The sequence below is a fragment of the Galendromus occidentalis genome, unplaced genomic scaffold, assembly GCF_000255335.2.
Source record: "Galendromus occidentalis unplaced genomic scaffold, Mocc_1.1 scf7180000075508, whole genome shotgun sequence".
NCBI classification, from domain to species: Eukaryota; Metazoa; Arthropoda; class Arachnida; order Mesostigmata; family Phytoseiidae; genus Galendromus; species Galendromus occidentalis.
The window spans coordinates 289,284-305,064 of record NW_003803498.1 but is presented as its reverse complement, the minus strand read 5'-3'; the positions used below and the strand labels follow the sequence as shown (position 1 = coordinate 305,064).

The 15,781-nt window shown below is 52.0% G+C and overlaps 1 protein-coding gene across 1 annotated transcript; it reads right to left on the bottom strand.

The window, feature by feature from the left end:
* Positions 1–14,098: 14,098 nt before the first annotated feature.
* On the bottom strand, positions 14,099–15,568 carry LOC100898236 (uncharacterized). Its single transcript, XM_003737372.1, has one exon. It carries the CDS (start codon positions 15,566–15,568, stop codon positions 14,099–14,101), a length of 1,470 nt encoding a protein of 489 aa, XP_003737420.1.
* Positions 15,569–15,781: the final 213 nt, after the last annotated feature.

The window sequence follows — 15,781 nt, the reverse complement described above, 5'->3', positions numbered from 1 at the left end:
GACGACTGCGCCAATTTGTAACGTCCAACAGAGAAGCACACTGGGCTCGGTTCGACCAACCCGCAACTGGGGCTTGCCTGCATGTCAGGCTTACTTTATTGTTTTGGTGTATCCTCTCCTTCGTCTTCCGTACGTGCATGTGAGCTGCGCTATCTTAACTATCTATGCTACAGTATTCTTTTCCGTGCGACTGTAACACGGGTTAACCGCAGGCACTAAAATTTGATCCTTTAAGAATTCTCCAATAAACGCCCAACCTGTTAGGAAAGCTCCGTGGGACGGGTAGATGACTCACGATTAGAGTGGAGCGAGACTTCTATGTGCTTCACGAGCTCGTTCCCCAAAGGGAATTTCTCGCCAAGTCTCAGATTCGCCCGTGAAAAGAGAAGTCCGAACGTTTTAGTCATTCATCGAGGATACAACCTCCTCCTCCCGTTCGACTTCGATCAATGCGAAGATGCCTCACGCGAATCCATATCGTGGTCTGCCCTCCGCGTCGGATGACCTCCTCGAGGAGTCCATGGAATACCCGATGGAACATGATGAGGAGAACTCTTCGCCTCAGGAGGCCGACGATTAGCGTGATGAATTTCCAGCCAGAATGTCGCTTCCGGACGCTCAGGCTTGGAACGGTGTGATCCCGAATGACCTCCCTCGGCCCAAAACGTGCCAGACCATACTTGGTATGAAGGGAGGCTCCGGGAGGAAGCGATGGCTCGAAGTCGTGTCCGAAGAAGGGCCAGCGGGGCAAGGGAAGATCTGCGAAACCTGACACTGCGGAACCTGATACCGCCACAGGGGACAATGAATCTGTCCGGGAGACAGGCGAAGCGGAGACACTCGAAACACTAGACGAGATTCTGGAGACGACGGAGCTGAGATTCGGAGCGGATTCCGAGCAACAGGAGGAGGAAGCGTCGTTCGGAAAGTAGACAAGCCCGAGGAAATTTGAGAACCGACACGAGTGAGAGAAAGCTCTATCCGGCCCCAGAAGTTGGCCGAGAGTGTGGATACTTCTTCGTCGTCAGCGTCATCAGGGGAAATCCAGATTCACGCAGACCCAGCGATGTATCCGGACCCGGAACCACGGGGGTCACCGAATGATTTGAATACGGCTATAATGGAGTCCCCGGGAGCGGGATCAGGAAGGGGAAACCCGCAACCTAGACGTTCTAAGAGGGCGGAGTCGTTCGGGGGGAATTATTCGAAGTAGCTGGCGGGACGCCAGTAGTGTAGCGTGGTCGAGCGTAGGTACATAGGAGAGAAACAAAGGTAGAGCGCGGGCGGAAGGAAGAAGAGACTACGAGATGGAGTCGGAACGGATGCTATGAATGTCAGTCTTAAGCGCGGTGTGGGATTTCGTCAAATGTTCGGCTTGAGATGCCGGGAGGATGTCGCGTCGTCGAGAATGTTCAGCAATGTCTAGGAAAATGTCGCCGAGCACATCGGAAGGAGGGAAAGGGAATTCCGTTTGAGACGAGAGCGCCGACGCGATCGTAAAGTCTTTTCGTACCAGTCGTCGGACGAAGCGTTTGTGTGAACAAAGAGGTGAATTGACAAGTGGTGCATTGAACAAAGTGAGGAGCATTGAACTTGTGGTGCGAGGAAAAGAAACAGTTACGGTGTAAAATGGCGGATCGGAAGTTTTGCGCAGGTTGCGGGTGCAACACCCATGCCACCGGCTCGGCAAGGTGTAAGGCCAGGGGAGCACGATACTCCCTGTGCCGACTAGTGAGGCATTACGCCCGCTGTTGCCCGAGGGCGATCTACGAGACGTGCCTGACGTGTGGGCGTGTCGGGCACCTGTCGACGGCGTGTCGAGAGCGCTGGGTCAGGCCGAGCGGCCGGGGAGGAGGAGGGGCGGCCTCAGTGGCCTTAAAGAAAAAGAAAAGAAGGGAAAAGTTCTTGGTGGTCTTCACAGCCGCTCGCTGTGAAGTCTTTATCAGGGACAACGTAATCGCGGACTTCCTCTGCGCTGTTTGAAGGAGGTTCTGGGACCTCGAGACCTGTTACAAAATAGGCTTTGGCTGTGCTGTGCTGTGGTGGGCCTTGCGATCTTCGCAGGCTCCGTTTGCATTTTCATCGAAGAGTACGAAACGGATTCGAAGTTCAAAAGCACTGCGGAGCTTGTGGCTGGCTTTATTCGCGATAGTATTTTCGGCTATCGTGGTGTTCATAACGTACCGACGGGTGGTCGAGTGCTTAGCGCGTTTGTCACTACTCGTGCAAACGTGCGTTTCACTTCGTGAAATGCCGCAACGACGCCGCTCGCGCGGGAGGCAGTGTGGGTTCGATCCCTGCTGCCGGAAAAATATTCCTTACGGAAACGCAGGAACTCGGCCTTGATCCTCCTGGGTACATTCGCTCTATGGATCTGTCCTCGGAAGCAATGTGAATAACAGTACCCGGGACGTTAAACCTTGGCTGTGTGGTTCAGCCCGAAAAAGTTAGGGACTGGTCCATTATATTCATTGTGTTTCTTGAAGACCTTCCCCTCATAATCACGACATATATGCTTCTTCCACCAAGCGGGTATACATTAGTAGAATCCATAATGCCCATCGAAGAAGCAGCAGCCCGCTGCGTAGACTGCCTCCGTGATAACGTTTTTGCAGATTTTATCTGCGCCATTTGGAGGCGATTCTGGGACCTTGACCCCTGCTGCAAAACAGGGTCGGGTTGTCTCGTGACCGCCAAGTTGAGCGCAGCGAGGATTCAAGCGATTGTGCATTCCGGCGCGAAGTTGATCCGAGCGCGAAGGAGCCTGCAGCGCAGCGTCGATTTGAGCACGACCTACGGTTGAGCGCAAGCAGTTTCGAGCGCATGCCATTCTCGGCGCATGCTTCCCGGAGCGCAACGAAAATTCGAGCGCAGCGTCGATTTGAGCGCAGCGTAAATTCGAGCACAGCGTGCGGTTAAGCGCACAAAGCCTTGTAAAATTGAGTTTTGAAACTGACTGGATTTACACAATATGGCCTTATTCTGGGGGCCTTCTTGCCAATCTCACATTCATTAATGAGCATACAGTCCTAGGTTTTCATTGATGAGAGTTTCCTCGATGGAATTCCCGTGGCGTCGCAAACGCGAAAACTTCACGCTCATTATTTGCAGCACTATATGGCAGACATTCTGTATGAGCTGTCCTGAGCGGAGATGCGCGCATCACAGAAACGTGCACCAAACGACGTCTCGCTGAAATTATCATTCTGCGCGATGTCAACCAAGTGAGCCAGGCTGAGTTCATTGGCGGCAATCGATGCATCTTTTCTCCGGAACCGGTAGAAGCTTATCATGAGCTGCGAAATGCCTCTGAAGTTCGTGACCTCAACCAGAGGTAGGCCAATGCTTTGTGTGGGAGGTTTTGTCTTCCGCAAAGACCGAATCACGCTTGATAAGACAACGTGGCGTTGCGTGGAGAAAACTTGTCGAGCTCGCGGCATCAGCACCGCGGGCGGCACTCATAGTGAGAGTCATAAGGGACTTGAGGATCCGCGAAATTTTTATAAAGCATCCGGAACAATTTTGAGCATGAGCTCCCGTGTGACTGAGAGTGGTAGCGACTTTTCGGTCCTTCAAGTCAAGCCTTTCCCTCCAGGATCAACCTGAACACATGCACGCCCCGGACTCAGTCGGAATCGATGTCCGCGAGAGATTAGATTGCCTTGGTAGATCTGCGGCTCAGAAGACCTACGCGAAGTCGACCGCGTTGGTTGCCGCAGCTGTCAGCGAGGTCAGCTCACGCTCGACGCCGGGCAGTATGCCCAGACCAGACCCACTCCGAAGACAGGTCTTGCGCGCGAGAAAACGAGAAGCCCCGATGCATCCGACGAACCCCTTACGAAGAGAAGAATTGGTGATTCCAGATTTTTCGAAGGTATGCGTTTGTATACCCGAAGATTGCCTTCGTCGAAGTCCTTGACACCTTTCTTCCGTCTATGCTCTTCATGTTCCAGATGACCACCAAAGGCGACCCCTTTTTACTGTACGACTCTGGGGAAGGGGACTGCGAAAGGATGATAAACTTCGCCACCCCCGATGATCTCGAGCTACTGAAGACATGCGGCGAGTGGTTCTTGGACGGAACCTTCAAAGTTTGCCCCCTGATTTTTCATCAGATGTACAGCGTTCTCGTGAAGATTCCCGGCTCTCACAAAACTGTTCCCGTCGTGTATTCCTTGATGCCGGGGAAAACATCGAGAACTTACAGACGATTTCTGACAATCCTGACCAGCGTCCTCGATGACTTTCGGCCAGAGGTACTTCACGTGGACTTCGAGATCGCAATGGTCCGTGAACTCGAAACCACCTTCCCATCAGTCGATATCCTCGGTTGTAATTTTCATCTCAACCAGAGCCTTTGGCGCCACATACAAGCAGACGCCACGCTCCGTGATAAATATCTGCGGGAAAATGATTTCTCTCTGGACGTCCGTATGTTTGCCGCAATCGCCTTTGTTCCGCTAGGCAACGCAGAGACCGCTTTCGAAACCTTGTTAGAATCCGAATTCGTCCGAGAGAATAACTATATCCTCACCAATTTCATTAATTATTTCGAAAATACATGGATAGGTCGTCCTCGCAACCCGGCACTTATGTAACCTCAATGGTGGAATGTTCACGAAGCGACGCTTTCCGGGCAAGGCCGTACCAGCAATGAGATTGAAGGATGGCACGCAGCGTTCGCCGGCAGAGTGGGTGTTAGTCATCCGACATTTTCCAAACTCACGGAGCAATTGAGATTCGAGCGAGCCTTGACCGAGTATGCAGTCATCAACTTCCGTGCGAATGGCTCGGAAACTCAACCGAAGAAGTATCGAGATCGCCAAAAGAGACTTTTGGAATTGACATCGTCATTCGACATCCGCAGAACGATGCAGTTCTTGAATTCAGTAAAGGGAAATATATCATTCTAGTGATTACCGAGGCTTCGATGAGCCATTCAGGGAATTCCCCTATCCGTTCATCATAAGTTCCCGGTGAATGAGGGATTCGACCTAATGTGTGCGAATAACTTAATCGCATTGTAATAAACCCTCAAGATGTGTGAATTGTGCGCTCTAATTCACGCTGGCTCAGATGGTCTCTGCGCTCAAGTTTTCTCCGCGCTTGAATTTTCATCGCGCTCGAATCCACAGGCGCTAGACGCTACTCCCAGCTCCAATCTTCGTGCGCTCAACTGTACTTCGCGCTGAGATCGAGGGCAGCTCGAAATTCCTCTGCGCTCGATGCTGCTCTGCGTTCAGATCAACTTTGCGCCGAGATGCACAATCGCTCGAATCTTCAATGCGCTCAGAGTGTATGGCACAGGGTTGTCTTATTGTCGGCCTTTCGATCTTCGTAGGCTCCGTTTGCATTTTCATCGAAGAGTACGAAACGGATTCGAAGTTCAAAAGCACTGCGGAGCTTGTGGCTGGCTTTATTCGCGATAGTATTTTCGGCTATCGTGGTGTTCATAACGTACCGACAGGGGGTCGAGTGGTTAGCGCGTTTGTCACTACTCGTGCAAACGTGCGTTTCACTTCGTGAAATGCCGCAACGACGCCGCTCGCGCGGGAGGCGGTGTGGGTTCGGTCCCTGCTGCCGGAAAAATATTCCTTACGGAAACGCAGGTACTCGGCCTTGATCCTCCTGGGTACATTTGCTCAATGGATCCGTCCTCGGAAGCAATGTGAATGACGGTGTCCGGGACGTCAAACCTTGGCTGTGTGGTTCAGCCCGAAAAAGTTGGTGTTCATAGCGTGGGTGTGCGCTAAGTTTCAAGGGCCATAAGTACGACGATCCGATTGTCAGTTTCATGAAGTCCCCCGGCATCGTGGACGGTAATCGGTGAGTTCTGTGGCCGTTGTTTCATAAGTCTTCTGAGTTATCACGGTGGCAATAACGTGGGTTAACGCACCGAATCGACGGCTATAAACACGACGCTCCCAGTCATCGCTCCCCGCTTGTCAATTTCATGGACTCCCTGGGAATCGTGGACGGTGATCAGTGAGCAGTGAGGAGAAATTCAGCGATATCCTGACGGTAGAACGGCAGAACAGCATCCGTGGTCTCTATAGATACCCCTAGGGATGACGTTTTCCTCTTGGCCTAAGTCTCAGTGGAAATCGACCTTATCAATTCTACCCGTCCCGATTCCCATTATTTTGCTAAATGTCCACAACTCCGCATGGCTTCAACACTCCGGAGTTACTAATGCTGCATGCCGTCCGAGAGTCTCGGAAGGCCGAGCAACAGGTCGGCGAGGATTGGCACCCCTGATGTTGTCCGTGATTTCGGAATCCCCGTCTACAGCGGCGTGGACCCCAAAGAATCGAAGGCTCCGGGGTTAAGCCTATTAATTGAAGAATGGAGATTACCGGGGGCGAAGAGAAAGCGCGAAAAGCCATGAAGGATTTCGGAATGCATTACGGACCTTCTTCCGAGAGAGGGTTCTTCAACTCGCCCCGGAGTCACCCATATAAAGCGAACTCCGAGCGTCTGAGTCATTCATCGGAGATTCATCCACATCTCGGAGTCCAGCTCTACTCGCGAACATGCGTCACCCAAATCCTCATCGCGATCTGCCCTCCGAGCCAGACGCTATCGATAAGTATGTGGAGTACCTAGACTCTCTGGGAGAAGATGAGGAGGAGTCTCCGCCGCAGGAGGCCTTTGATGGGCTCTGGGAGCTCAAGTTCTTAGCTGACATGAGGCTCCCGAACCCACAGGAGTGGGACCTCCTCCCGCCGTTGGACGTCGCGCACTTCGGTACTGTGGGAGAAGAAGACCTCCCCGAAAGGAAGCGCTCGGCCGATGAGGTACACGACGACCGGCCAGCGAAGCGAGGGAAGACCCTCATCGACCTCGAGCAGGAGGAGAACGGAGCTCAGCCGAGACCAGCTCAGATCGAGGTTCCGGAACCCTGCGTGATCGATCTGACGCAGGATGATGAGTCCGAGGTCCCGGTTTCGGGAGTTCAAAAAATGATTGTCATCGATGGTGATGATGACGGAGACGATGGGCCGTACAGGCCCACAACTTCACCGATATCAGGCTTCTAAGGGCGGCTCATAGACGCAGAGGATACGCATCAGTCTCGAGAGATTTTGCTCGAGGCATGTTCGAAGTAGGTGATGAGAATAAAGCATGATAAGGTGATTCCTATCAATATTTTCGTCAGTATTCCCTAGTCCCGTAGGACGGAAACAGGACTCACGATTAGAGCGGAGCGAGACTTCTATGTGCTTTACGAGCTCGTTCCCGAAAGGGAATTTCTCGCCAAGTGTCAGATTCGCCCGTTGAAAGAGAAGTCCGAACGTTTTAGTCATTCATCGAGGATTCGACCTCCTCCTCCGACTCGACTTCGATCATTGCGAAGATGCCTCACGCGAATCCATATCGTGGTCTGCCCTCCGCGTCGGATGACCTCCTCGAGGAGTCCATGGAATACCCGATGGATGATAACGATGGAGAACTCTTCGCCTCAGAAGGCCGACGATTAGCGTCTGGGTGATGAATTTCCAGCCCGAATTCCGCTCCCGGACACTCAGGCTTGGAACGGTGCGATCCCAAAGGACCTCCCTCGGCCCAAAACGTGCCAGACCATACTTGGTATGAAGGGAGGCTCCGGGAGGAAGCGATGGCTCGAAGTCGTGTCCGGAGAAGGGCCAGCGGGGCAAGGGATGATCTTCGATTACCTCTCGCAGGAGCACGACGGAACAGGGTAATCGAGAACAGCTTCCGCCCCGGTTCCTGCAATCTGCGTCGACGATCTGACGTCCGACGATGAGTTGGAAATCCTAAACGCAGGTCCGGCACGGACAGCCGGTGCGGCAAGGAGATCCCCATTATTGACAACGATGATGTTCACGAGCGGTCCTCCAGGCCGGTTGTTTCTTCGATATTGAATTTCAGTTTCCGGTGTAGGATTTGCCCAGCTAGCCCTCCTAGACTTGGTTCTGTGAACATGCCTAATCGAAGTTTCTGATGAAGATAAATAATGCTCAACATAAAACATACTCGTCAGTATACGAAAGATTAAAACCATTTGATCCCGACGAGTCCGGAAGGAACTCTCATCTTTGCGATGACATCGTATGTCGTGATTCCCACCCCTATATTCTTTCCCCGGTGGAACCAGGTAGCTACCCCAGGTTCCATGATGGGAATCCGTCAAATGAGCCACTTGATCCGAGACGCCGTCGAGCAGACGCTCCGCGGCTGTACATCCTCACACCGCGCTACGGGGCTACGGTAATGAGACGGTTCACAATTATCTTGGAGCTTTCTGGGGGAAAAATCCTCAGGACAGTCTAGCGGCACGCAGTATCACCGAACTACCTAATCTCACGAAGAATTCCCTTCGGAACACACTCCAGCACCAAACCGAGGCCATAGGCAATTGATTCTCGCATACGGATCGGGCTTGTACAGCAGGACAGGTTTCCCTAAGGTCGAATCTCCAAATTCACACCCGACAGTGCCATTTCACTGTGGAATCGATCTCCAAACGCGAAGAATATTTCAATTAAATTCCGGACCTTCCGACCCGGATCAGAATCGCATTCGTTACCTCCCTCGAGGAATGGATTTCGCTCTCTCGAGCTCTGCCTTCGAGGTTTTCGAGAGAAAGCATCCGGGGGCAGAGTTCTGAAAGGGAAGACCTTATTTCCCTCACTTCCCTTATTCCCATCGAGGACGCGGTGGAAAAATCTTGAAAATCTCGATTCTAGGCCTTACGCTCTTAGATGGGATGCTCTGCGCGAAGGTCTTGAATATAAGAATGAATAGTTACTCCGGAGCCCAATTTTGAGATGGGCACCCGAGTTCGCTCGTCCCTAAGTCAATCTTGACGCGAAACATCCTCGAGAGCGCGAGAGCCGTTTTTCTGGTCGGAGCGAATCGCTTACGTCGAAATCGTCGGAATCGCCGACTCCGAGAGGAAGAACTCTCGGGGGCTATCCTCAGTGCTGAAACGTACGACGAGTCGTCCAATGAATTCTGCCGCGAAAACCTGAAAACGGGGGAAAATAGCGCAACATAGGGATTTCAGGGAATATCGTATTCTCCTACATAGGGCAGAGGAAGCAATATGCCGCGTCTAAATCCTCGATAGATTTGGGGTGATTGGCCCCGATCGGAGTCGACTGAATCACTCACGCGGATTTCCACGTCGGCGTCGTCTCTCAATCTCATGAGACACGCGGCATCCCATAACCCCCGAGCCTGACGAGGAAGAAAAGCAGACCTCACGGCAGATGGCTCTCGCCTTTCCGGAACCTGTTCGAGTAGCCGTACTCAATTTCGAAAAAATGGCGGTTTCGGACATTAAACAGATCGTCACCATCACCGACGGGCCGTAGATTAGCAAGCGCGTCTGATCCTCCTCGTGCGAATGCGCGTTCCGCGCCGTGGGAACGCACGATCCCTTTGCCCGACAAGGCCCCGCTACTCGAGAGCTGCGGAGCGAATTCACTTAGATTGGCATCGCCCGCATCGCTCACGCGACAAATACTCAATCCTCTGCGGCCTCATATACTTCTCCTATCCAGTCATGCAGGCTCTACATCCATTTTCGCAACTTCAGAGGCGTCCATTCTCAGTTCACCCACAACGTGAGTCTGGAGGACCTTCCTACCCAGCTCCATTATCCCAACTATTGATCGCATATGAATCGTCCCGCTCTGAAGGTGGATCTCGTGTCGTGTGCCTCTCTCTGATCTGATCATGTATGCCGCCGCATGCCCACACTGGAAGCCTCTCCTTTCCACGCCCTCTGACTGGAATCCTCCGTTCCGGGCGCCTGAATCTCCATCTGTGGTCTCCATAGATACTCCAACGACAATGATCACGTTTCCCTCTCTACGTAATTGAATTGTTTTGCTCTGTGATTTCTGTGTCGAAAACTCCCCATGGCTTCAACACTCCGGAGTTACTAATGCCGTCCGAAAGTCCCGGAACGGCGAGCAACAGGTCGGCGAGGATTGGCACCCCTGATGTCTTCCGTGATTTCGGAATCCCCGTCTACAGCCGCGTGGACCCCGAAGAATCGAAGCCTCCGGGGTGAAGCCTATCAATTGAAGAATGAAAATCACCGGGGGCGAAGAGGAAGGACGAAAAGCTATGCAGGACTTCGGAATGCATTACGGGCCTTCTTCCGAGAGAGGGTTCTTCAACTCGCCCCGGAGTCACCCATAAAAAGCGAACTCCGAGCGTCTGAGTCATTCATCGGAGATTCATCAACATCTCGAAGTCTAGCTCTTCTTGCGAACATGCGTCACCCAAATCCTCATCGCGATCTGCCCTCCGAGCCAGATCTAATCGACAAACCCGTGGAGTTCCTAGACTCTCTGGGAGAAGATGAGGAGGAGTCTCCGCCACAGGAGGCCTTTGATGGGCCCCGGGACCTCGATTTCCTAGCTGAGATGCTGCTCCCAAATCCACAGGAGTGGGACCTGTTACCGCCGTTGGACGTAGCGGTCCTCGGGGAGATGAGCACTGAGAACGCCGCTATGGACCCGGGAGGTCTCCCCGGACCTTCCGGAACCACCGCAGAAGAGACCATAGAAGACACCCGACCCGCAGCCCCAGTTGACGGCCACGACGAAGGTACGGCCGACGTGAAAACCGAAGATGAGGCAGGAGGAGCCCAAGAAGCAGATAACGCAGAAGGGGGCCTAGCGACAGCCGCAGTCACGGCCGGAGGAAAAGCCGCGGCAGCCGACGTACCGCAGCAGCTGAAGACTCAGGACCAGCAGAAGGAGACTTCGCGCGCCACACAGAAGGAACTCCAGGGCGCGGTCGGCTCGAGCCTCGCTAAGGTACTGATGACGGCTTCCGAAGGAGCCAAACTTTGTATCGAAACACCGAGGTCTACCGCAGCGAGGAGTACTTCGGCTCAGGTCAGGGAGGCCCTTATCCCGGCAGGCAGTTCCGCCAGAACGGCTAGCAAGCGAAAAGAGGCCAGCCCCCCGAGCGAAACGGACAAGGAGGAACGTCGCTGCCAGGCCGACCCACACAAGGAAGGGGAGCTCAAGATTAAAGAGAAAATCGAGAAGCACATCAGAAGCCGAGTCTCCAAAATGAAAACATACGAAGTTCAATCCACCGCGGAAGAACTCAAACAACTCACCGCTCAACTGATGCGGGAAACGGATGTCCTCGAAACTGAGATCCTCTCGATAGTACAAGATGTGTGCACGGACTTCGAGACAGACAGGTCCGAGCTCGAGCAACGGTGCGAGGAGTTGGAGAAGCAACTTCTTGGCATTCAGAGCAGAGAAAGCCGAGAAGGGCAGACCCAAACAGAAAATCCAAAGAAGAGGCGGGAAGAACTCGCAAGCGAAGATATCAAACTCAGGAAGCGACAACTGGAGAGCTTGGAACAAATGGTGACGCTGTCTCAGGAGGAGTGGCCGAAACAGGCCTTTGAAAAAGTGCACACGACGAAGGCAGGGATGCTCTCGGACCGAAAATGCAGAGTCCTCATCCACGACGAAAAAGACAAGGGGGAACGAACTACAAATGTAATCCAACAATTGATGCGTCTCTTCCCTTCGTTGAAATACCTCGGTTCCCTGGAAGACGGAGAGATAGCAACAACGGAAATCATTCTGCCCTCGACACTTCAACGTCACGGACGGGGAGAGGCGACTAGGGAGACGAAAAAACTGGTGGTCGCGAAACTCGGCAAGGAGGCAAATCTCATCGACTTGGCCGAACTGATCCAAGGAGTGGCTCAAAAGGTCAAAGAAGTCAATGAGAGCTCAGACGAAAGGGTCCTCATTCAGACTCCGGCCAATGGCGACACAGACGCAATCAGGAAGCTGGCTGATGCGTGTTGGATAGCAAATGGCCTCGACTCCCAAGCCGAGATCTCAATGAAGACGAAAAAATTTAAGGTGGGTTTGGGTCAAGGCCAAACCCGAGTTTACCCTGACCTACGTATCGCTCAGTCCTCTTCGGAGTGATGCTGGTTTATATCAGTATTGCAATTATGGGGTTATGTTACGAGAAATAAGTTCAGAGAACGCTCCATCCCAATGAGATTTCACAGCCAATCGCTGTACTCCTAACCAGATAGACACCTTCATTTCCCTCGTCAGCCTTAATACCTGAAATCAGAAGAATGAGTACATTTTCGCCTACATTGAGCGACGAGCGACAGAGAGTTTGCCGACTTGGGCCACACAGCCAAGGTGTATTGTTTCGGATCGACTTCTTTCCATTGCTCCCAAGAACGGATCCTCACAATCGGATAGAAGCCCGAGAAAATCGAGTTCGGAAACCTCCTCTTTCATAACGAATATTCTGCCGGCAACAGGACTCCTCGCACAAGCGGTGTCCTCTCACGAAGAGAAACGCAAGTTTCCCACAGGCGCCTCTACCGCTCGACCAATCGTCGGTAGGTCAACCGACAGCCATATTGAAATCGGCCCGATGGCCGACGCGCGACGACGGGCCCACGGCCATTCGGCCATTGCTCCTCGCGAACAAGATGGCGAATTCAGCCAAGTGACAGGTGACTCGGAGCTGCAAAAGTGAGCATATGATACAGAATCCTCGACAAGCCCGAATTCTGGAAAAATACCATTCTCCTTCTTGGGTCGGTTCAGAACTCAAAATGCCACACAATCGATCGTCGCGAACTCGAAATAAAGCATTGGGAAGAAATGCAGAGGTTATTTCCAATTTAGACCTTGCTACCCGTGCTTCGCCACGGGGAATAGATAGGAAGATGATGAGATTCGAATTCTAGTAATACGAAGTGCACACGACGCATTTTCCGCAATAACCCATAAGTTGACGGAGGTGAAGATCAAAATTGACCGAACTCAATGCTCGTAATCGTTTACGGCCTCGAGAAATCGTCAAGAAAGTGAGATTCTTTCTGATAGGATCAGCGACAGGACACTCTTCCGAAGGCAAGATGGCCATTTTCGTTCGCACTTGATTTCCGAATGGCAGTATGAGGACTTGCACGCTCGTTATCGATTCTATGCTTGAATTGTATAGCCGGACATTCAATTTCTCACTGATGGGCCACTTTACATCTATGGAACTTAACAGATGAATAATGATGCCATGAACAAATTGGTATCGAACCAGAAGGTGTTCAAGGTGGTATACGCGACCCTCCGCGTAGACCCCAGAAACTACGCACACAATATGTACGTAGACACCATATTACAAGGGCTTGTTGAACGACGACCGGGGCTGGAACAAAGCTGGGAAGATAGAGGCGATGATTAGGCTATCTCGCCGACTTGGTGAAGGACTTCAATTATCACCAGCCGATATCGACCAGTGTCTTGCCGAAAGCGCGAAAAAGCTGGGGGGGTCGACAGCAGATGAGAAAGCTGATACACGGGATAAAGACTCCCAAAAAGGTCAGCAGGTCTCGAACCTGCCGTCGACATCCGGGGTCCAATCGAGACCACCAAACCCCCCCGCGAAGTCCGCACCCGAGCCTGGTCAAAAGCAGGCGAAAAACGACCCGCTGGCGACGTCTCGATGGACTCGGGCGAACATAGGGCGGCGAGAGCCCAACAAGGGCCGAAACGAAAGCCCAAGCGGACGCCATCCCAAGGAGCCGGTCCCCGATCGACTTCTGTGGGGCGGAAGGAGGAAAATCCTCTAAGGACCTCCACCTCTCAGAAGAAGGGGGCGAGTGAAGAGAGCAAGAAAGAACTTGCGAATCTCTTCGAGAAGGCCCTAAAAACCATCATAACGATTAGAACCCCCCGAAAACACCGAGGTACATGATGGAAATAAAATTAAGTTCCCTTTATTAAAACTTGGTGTTTTCAATATGCAAGGGGGGAAAAACGAAACGAAATAGGAGTGTCTGTCCAAGGATTTACTCGAAATCGTATCCATAGGAACATCAAAAATATATGATATTCTTCTGCTCTCAGAAACACATATGATTAGAGCGCGTCACTTTATGCTCTAGAAATCTCGGAAATATGCATGCGAATATGCGATAAAAACTGTCGAAATATGCTCGAAGGAAACGAAAAATATGCTCTCAATTTACGGACGATCCAGCGAGGAAAAAGCCGAAATTCATCTGTTGAGATATGGTCATGTTTATTAGGACGAAATTCACAGGCTTAATTTATTGATTGCACAAAATAATCAAGTGCATCTTCAAACTCTCGAAAGTCAGGCTCTGTCGACGATCTGTGAGGAGATTTTTGAGGAGAGAGAAGCTTCGTTTTACGTCTACAGACGTAATCGGTGCGTACTTGAAACAAGCCACGTCTGATGGGCTGAGAACTACGTTACCGTCAGCAGAGACCCCACTCAGAACGTCGGCGATGACCTTCAACTCGGCCATTCCCGTATTACGCGAAAGCACGAACTCACATTTGTTGCGAATTCGCTCTCCAATCGAGCCCGGCATCCCCTTGAGCTCATCGATGGTTTTGTAGAAATGAGCGATGCTATCAACGAGCGGGCAGGAGCTCGCTTCGAGATTCGTGATGCTGCTTGGCAAAAAGTCCAAGTGCGCATGGATGTAAGAAAGGTTTTCTCTCAGGTTCGGCGACCGCAACAAATCCTGAACAATTAGGATGCTTGCGGCCTGCTTACGATCGAAAGAATCAACCACGTTCGCGAACGTATCCAGGTGCTCAGCGTAGTAGAGTGCGGCAGCGACCCACGTCCCCCACCGGGTCATGACCGGCTGGGGTGGAAGGGGCGTACCCGGCGCAAGCTCTCGGAACATGGTGACCCGCGCCGCAGATTTCAAGAATATCTTTTTCCCGTTTGACACCAGCTTGTCAACTTCGGGGAACAGCAATCTGGCTTCCTCCGCTACTCGATGCAGTGCATGCGCCGCACAAGTTACATGCTTCATGCGGGGAAAAAGCACCTGTAGGGCATTCGCAGCCTTCCTCATATACGGCGCAGCATCCGTCACGAATAGGAGAACCCTTTCGTGATGGACTCCGTTTGGCCAAAGTACATTGAGAGCATTCATGAAGCTTTGGGCGATGGTCGAGTTATTGGTTTTCTCCAGATTGTCTGCGTGGAGTAGGAAACTCCTGGACCCGGAAGTTTCCAAAGTTCCGATGATACTATGCGCAACGAATCTTCCGAGAGGGTCTGTTGTCTCATCGATGGAGATCCATATAGATTTGCTTCCAACGAAACTCCTTATGTATTCCATTTTCCCCTCGTATATGCTCTTGATATAGTGCAAGCGTAACGTGATTGATGAAGGGACGTGTTGCTTGCAGTATTTTCCCACGAAAGCACTGAGCTTTTCATTGTCCAGTTTCCGCAGCGGTATGTCAGCAGATAAAAGTGCATCGCAGAGATCGACGTGAAATTGACTCTGTTTCCCGGTGGCTCCGAGGAACGACTTCATTTGGACGACGTTCGTAGACCCAGACTCTTTCTTCTTCTCGCAAAGCGCCTTGTGTTTAGCTCCTTCGATGTGCTGCTTAACCAAAGACTTCTTGTCCGAAGAGACCACCTTCTCGCACACCTTACACAGGAGTACGTTCCCATCGAACGACAGCACATCCTGGCCGAAAAGAGTCACATAATGCATTTGTCTTGAGGAAGGCGTCTTCGGCATCGTGAACACGTCTGAATCGGAGCGGAGATCGAAACACCACAGCTCTACAAACCTTCGCTCCGAGTCTTTCCCTCGATGAGAACGTGACTTCGATCAGATTTTCAACGGATCGGTATTGCACAAATGATAGTCCCCGACTGGAAGTGCGTTAACAACGGATTAGATAGGGGGATTGTCTTCTGCATGCTGTTCTCCATTGTCAGCTCAATTCTC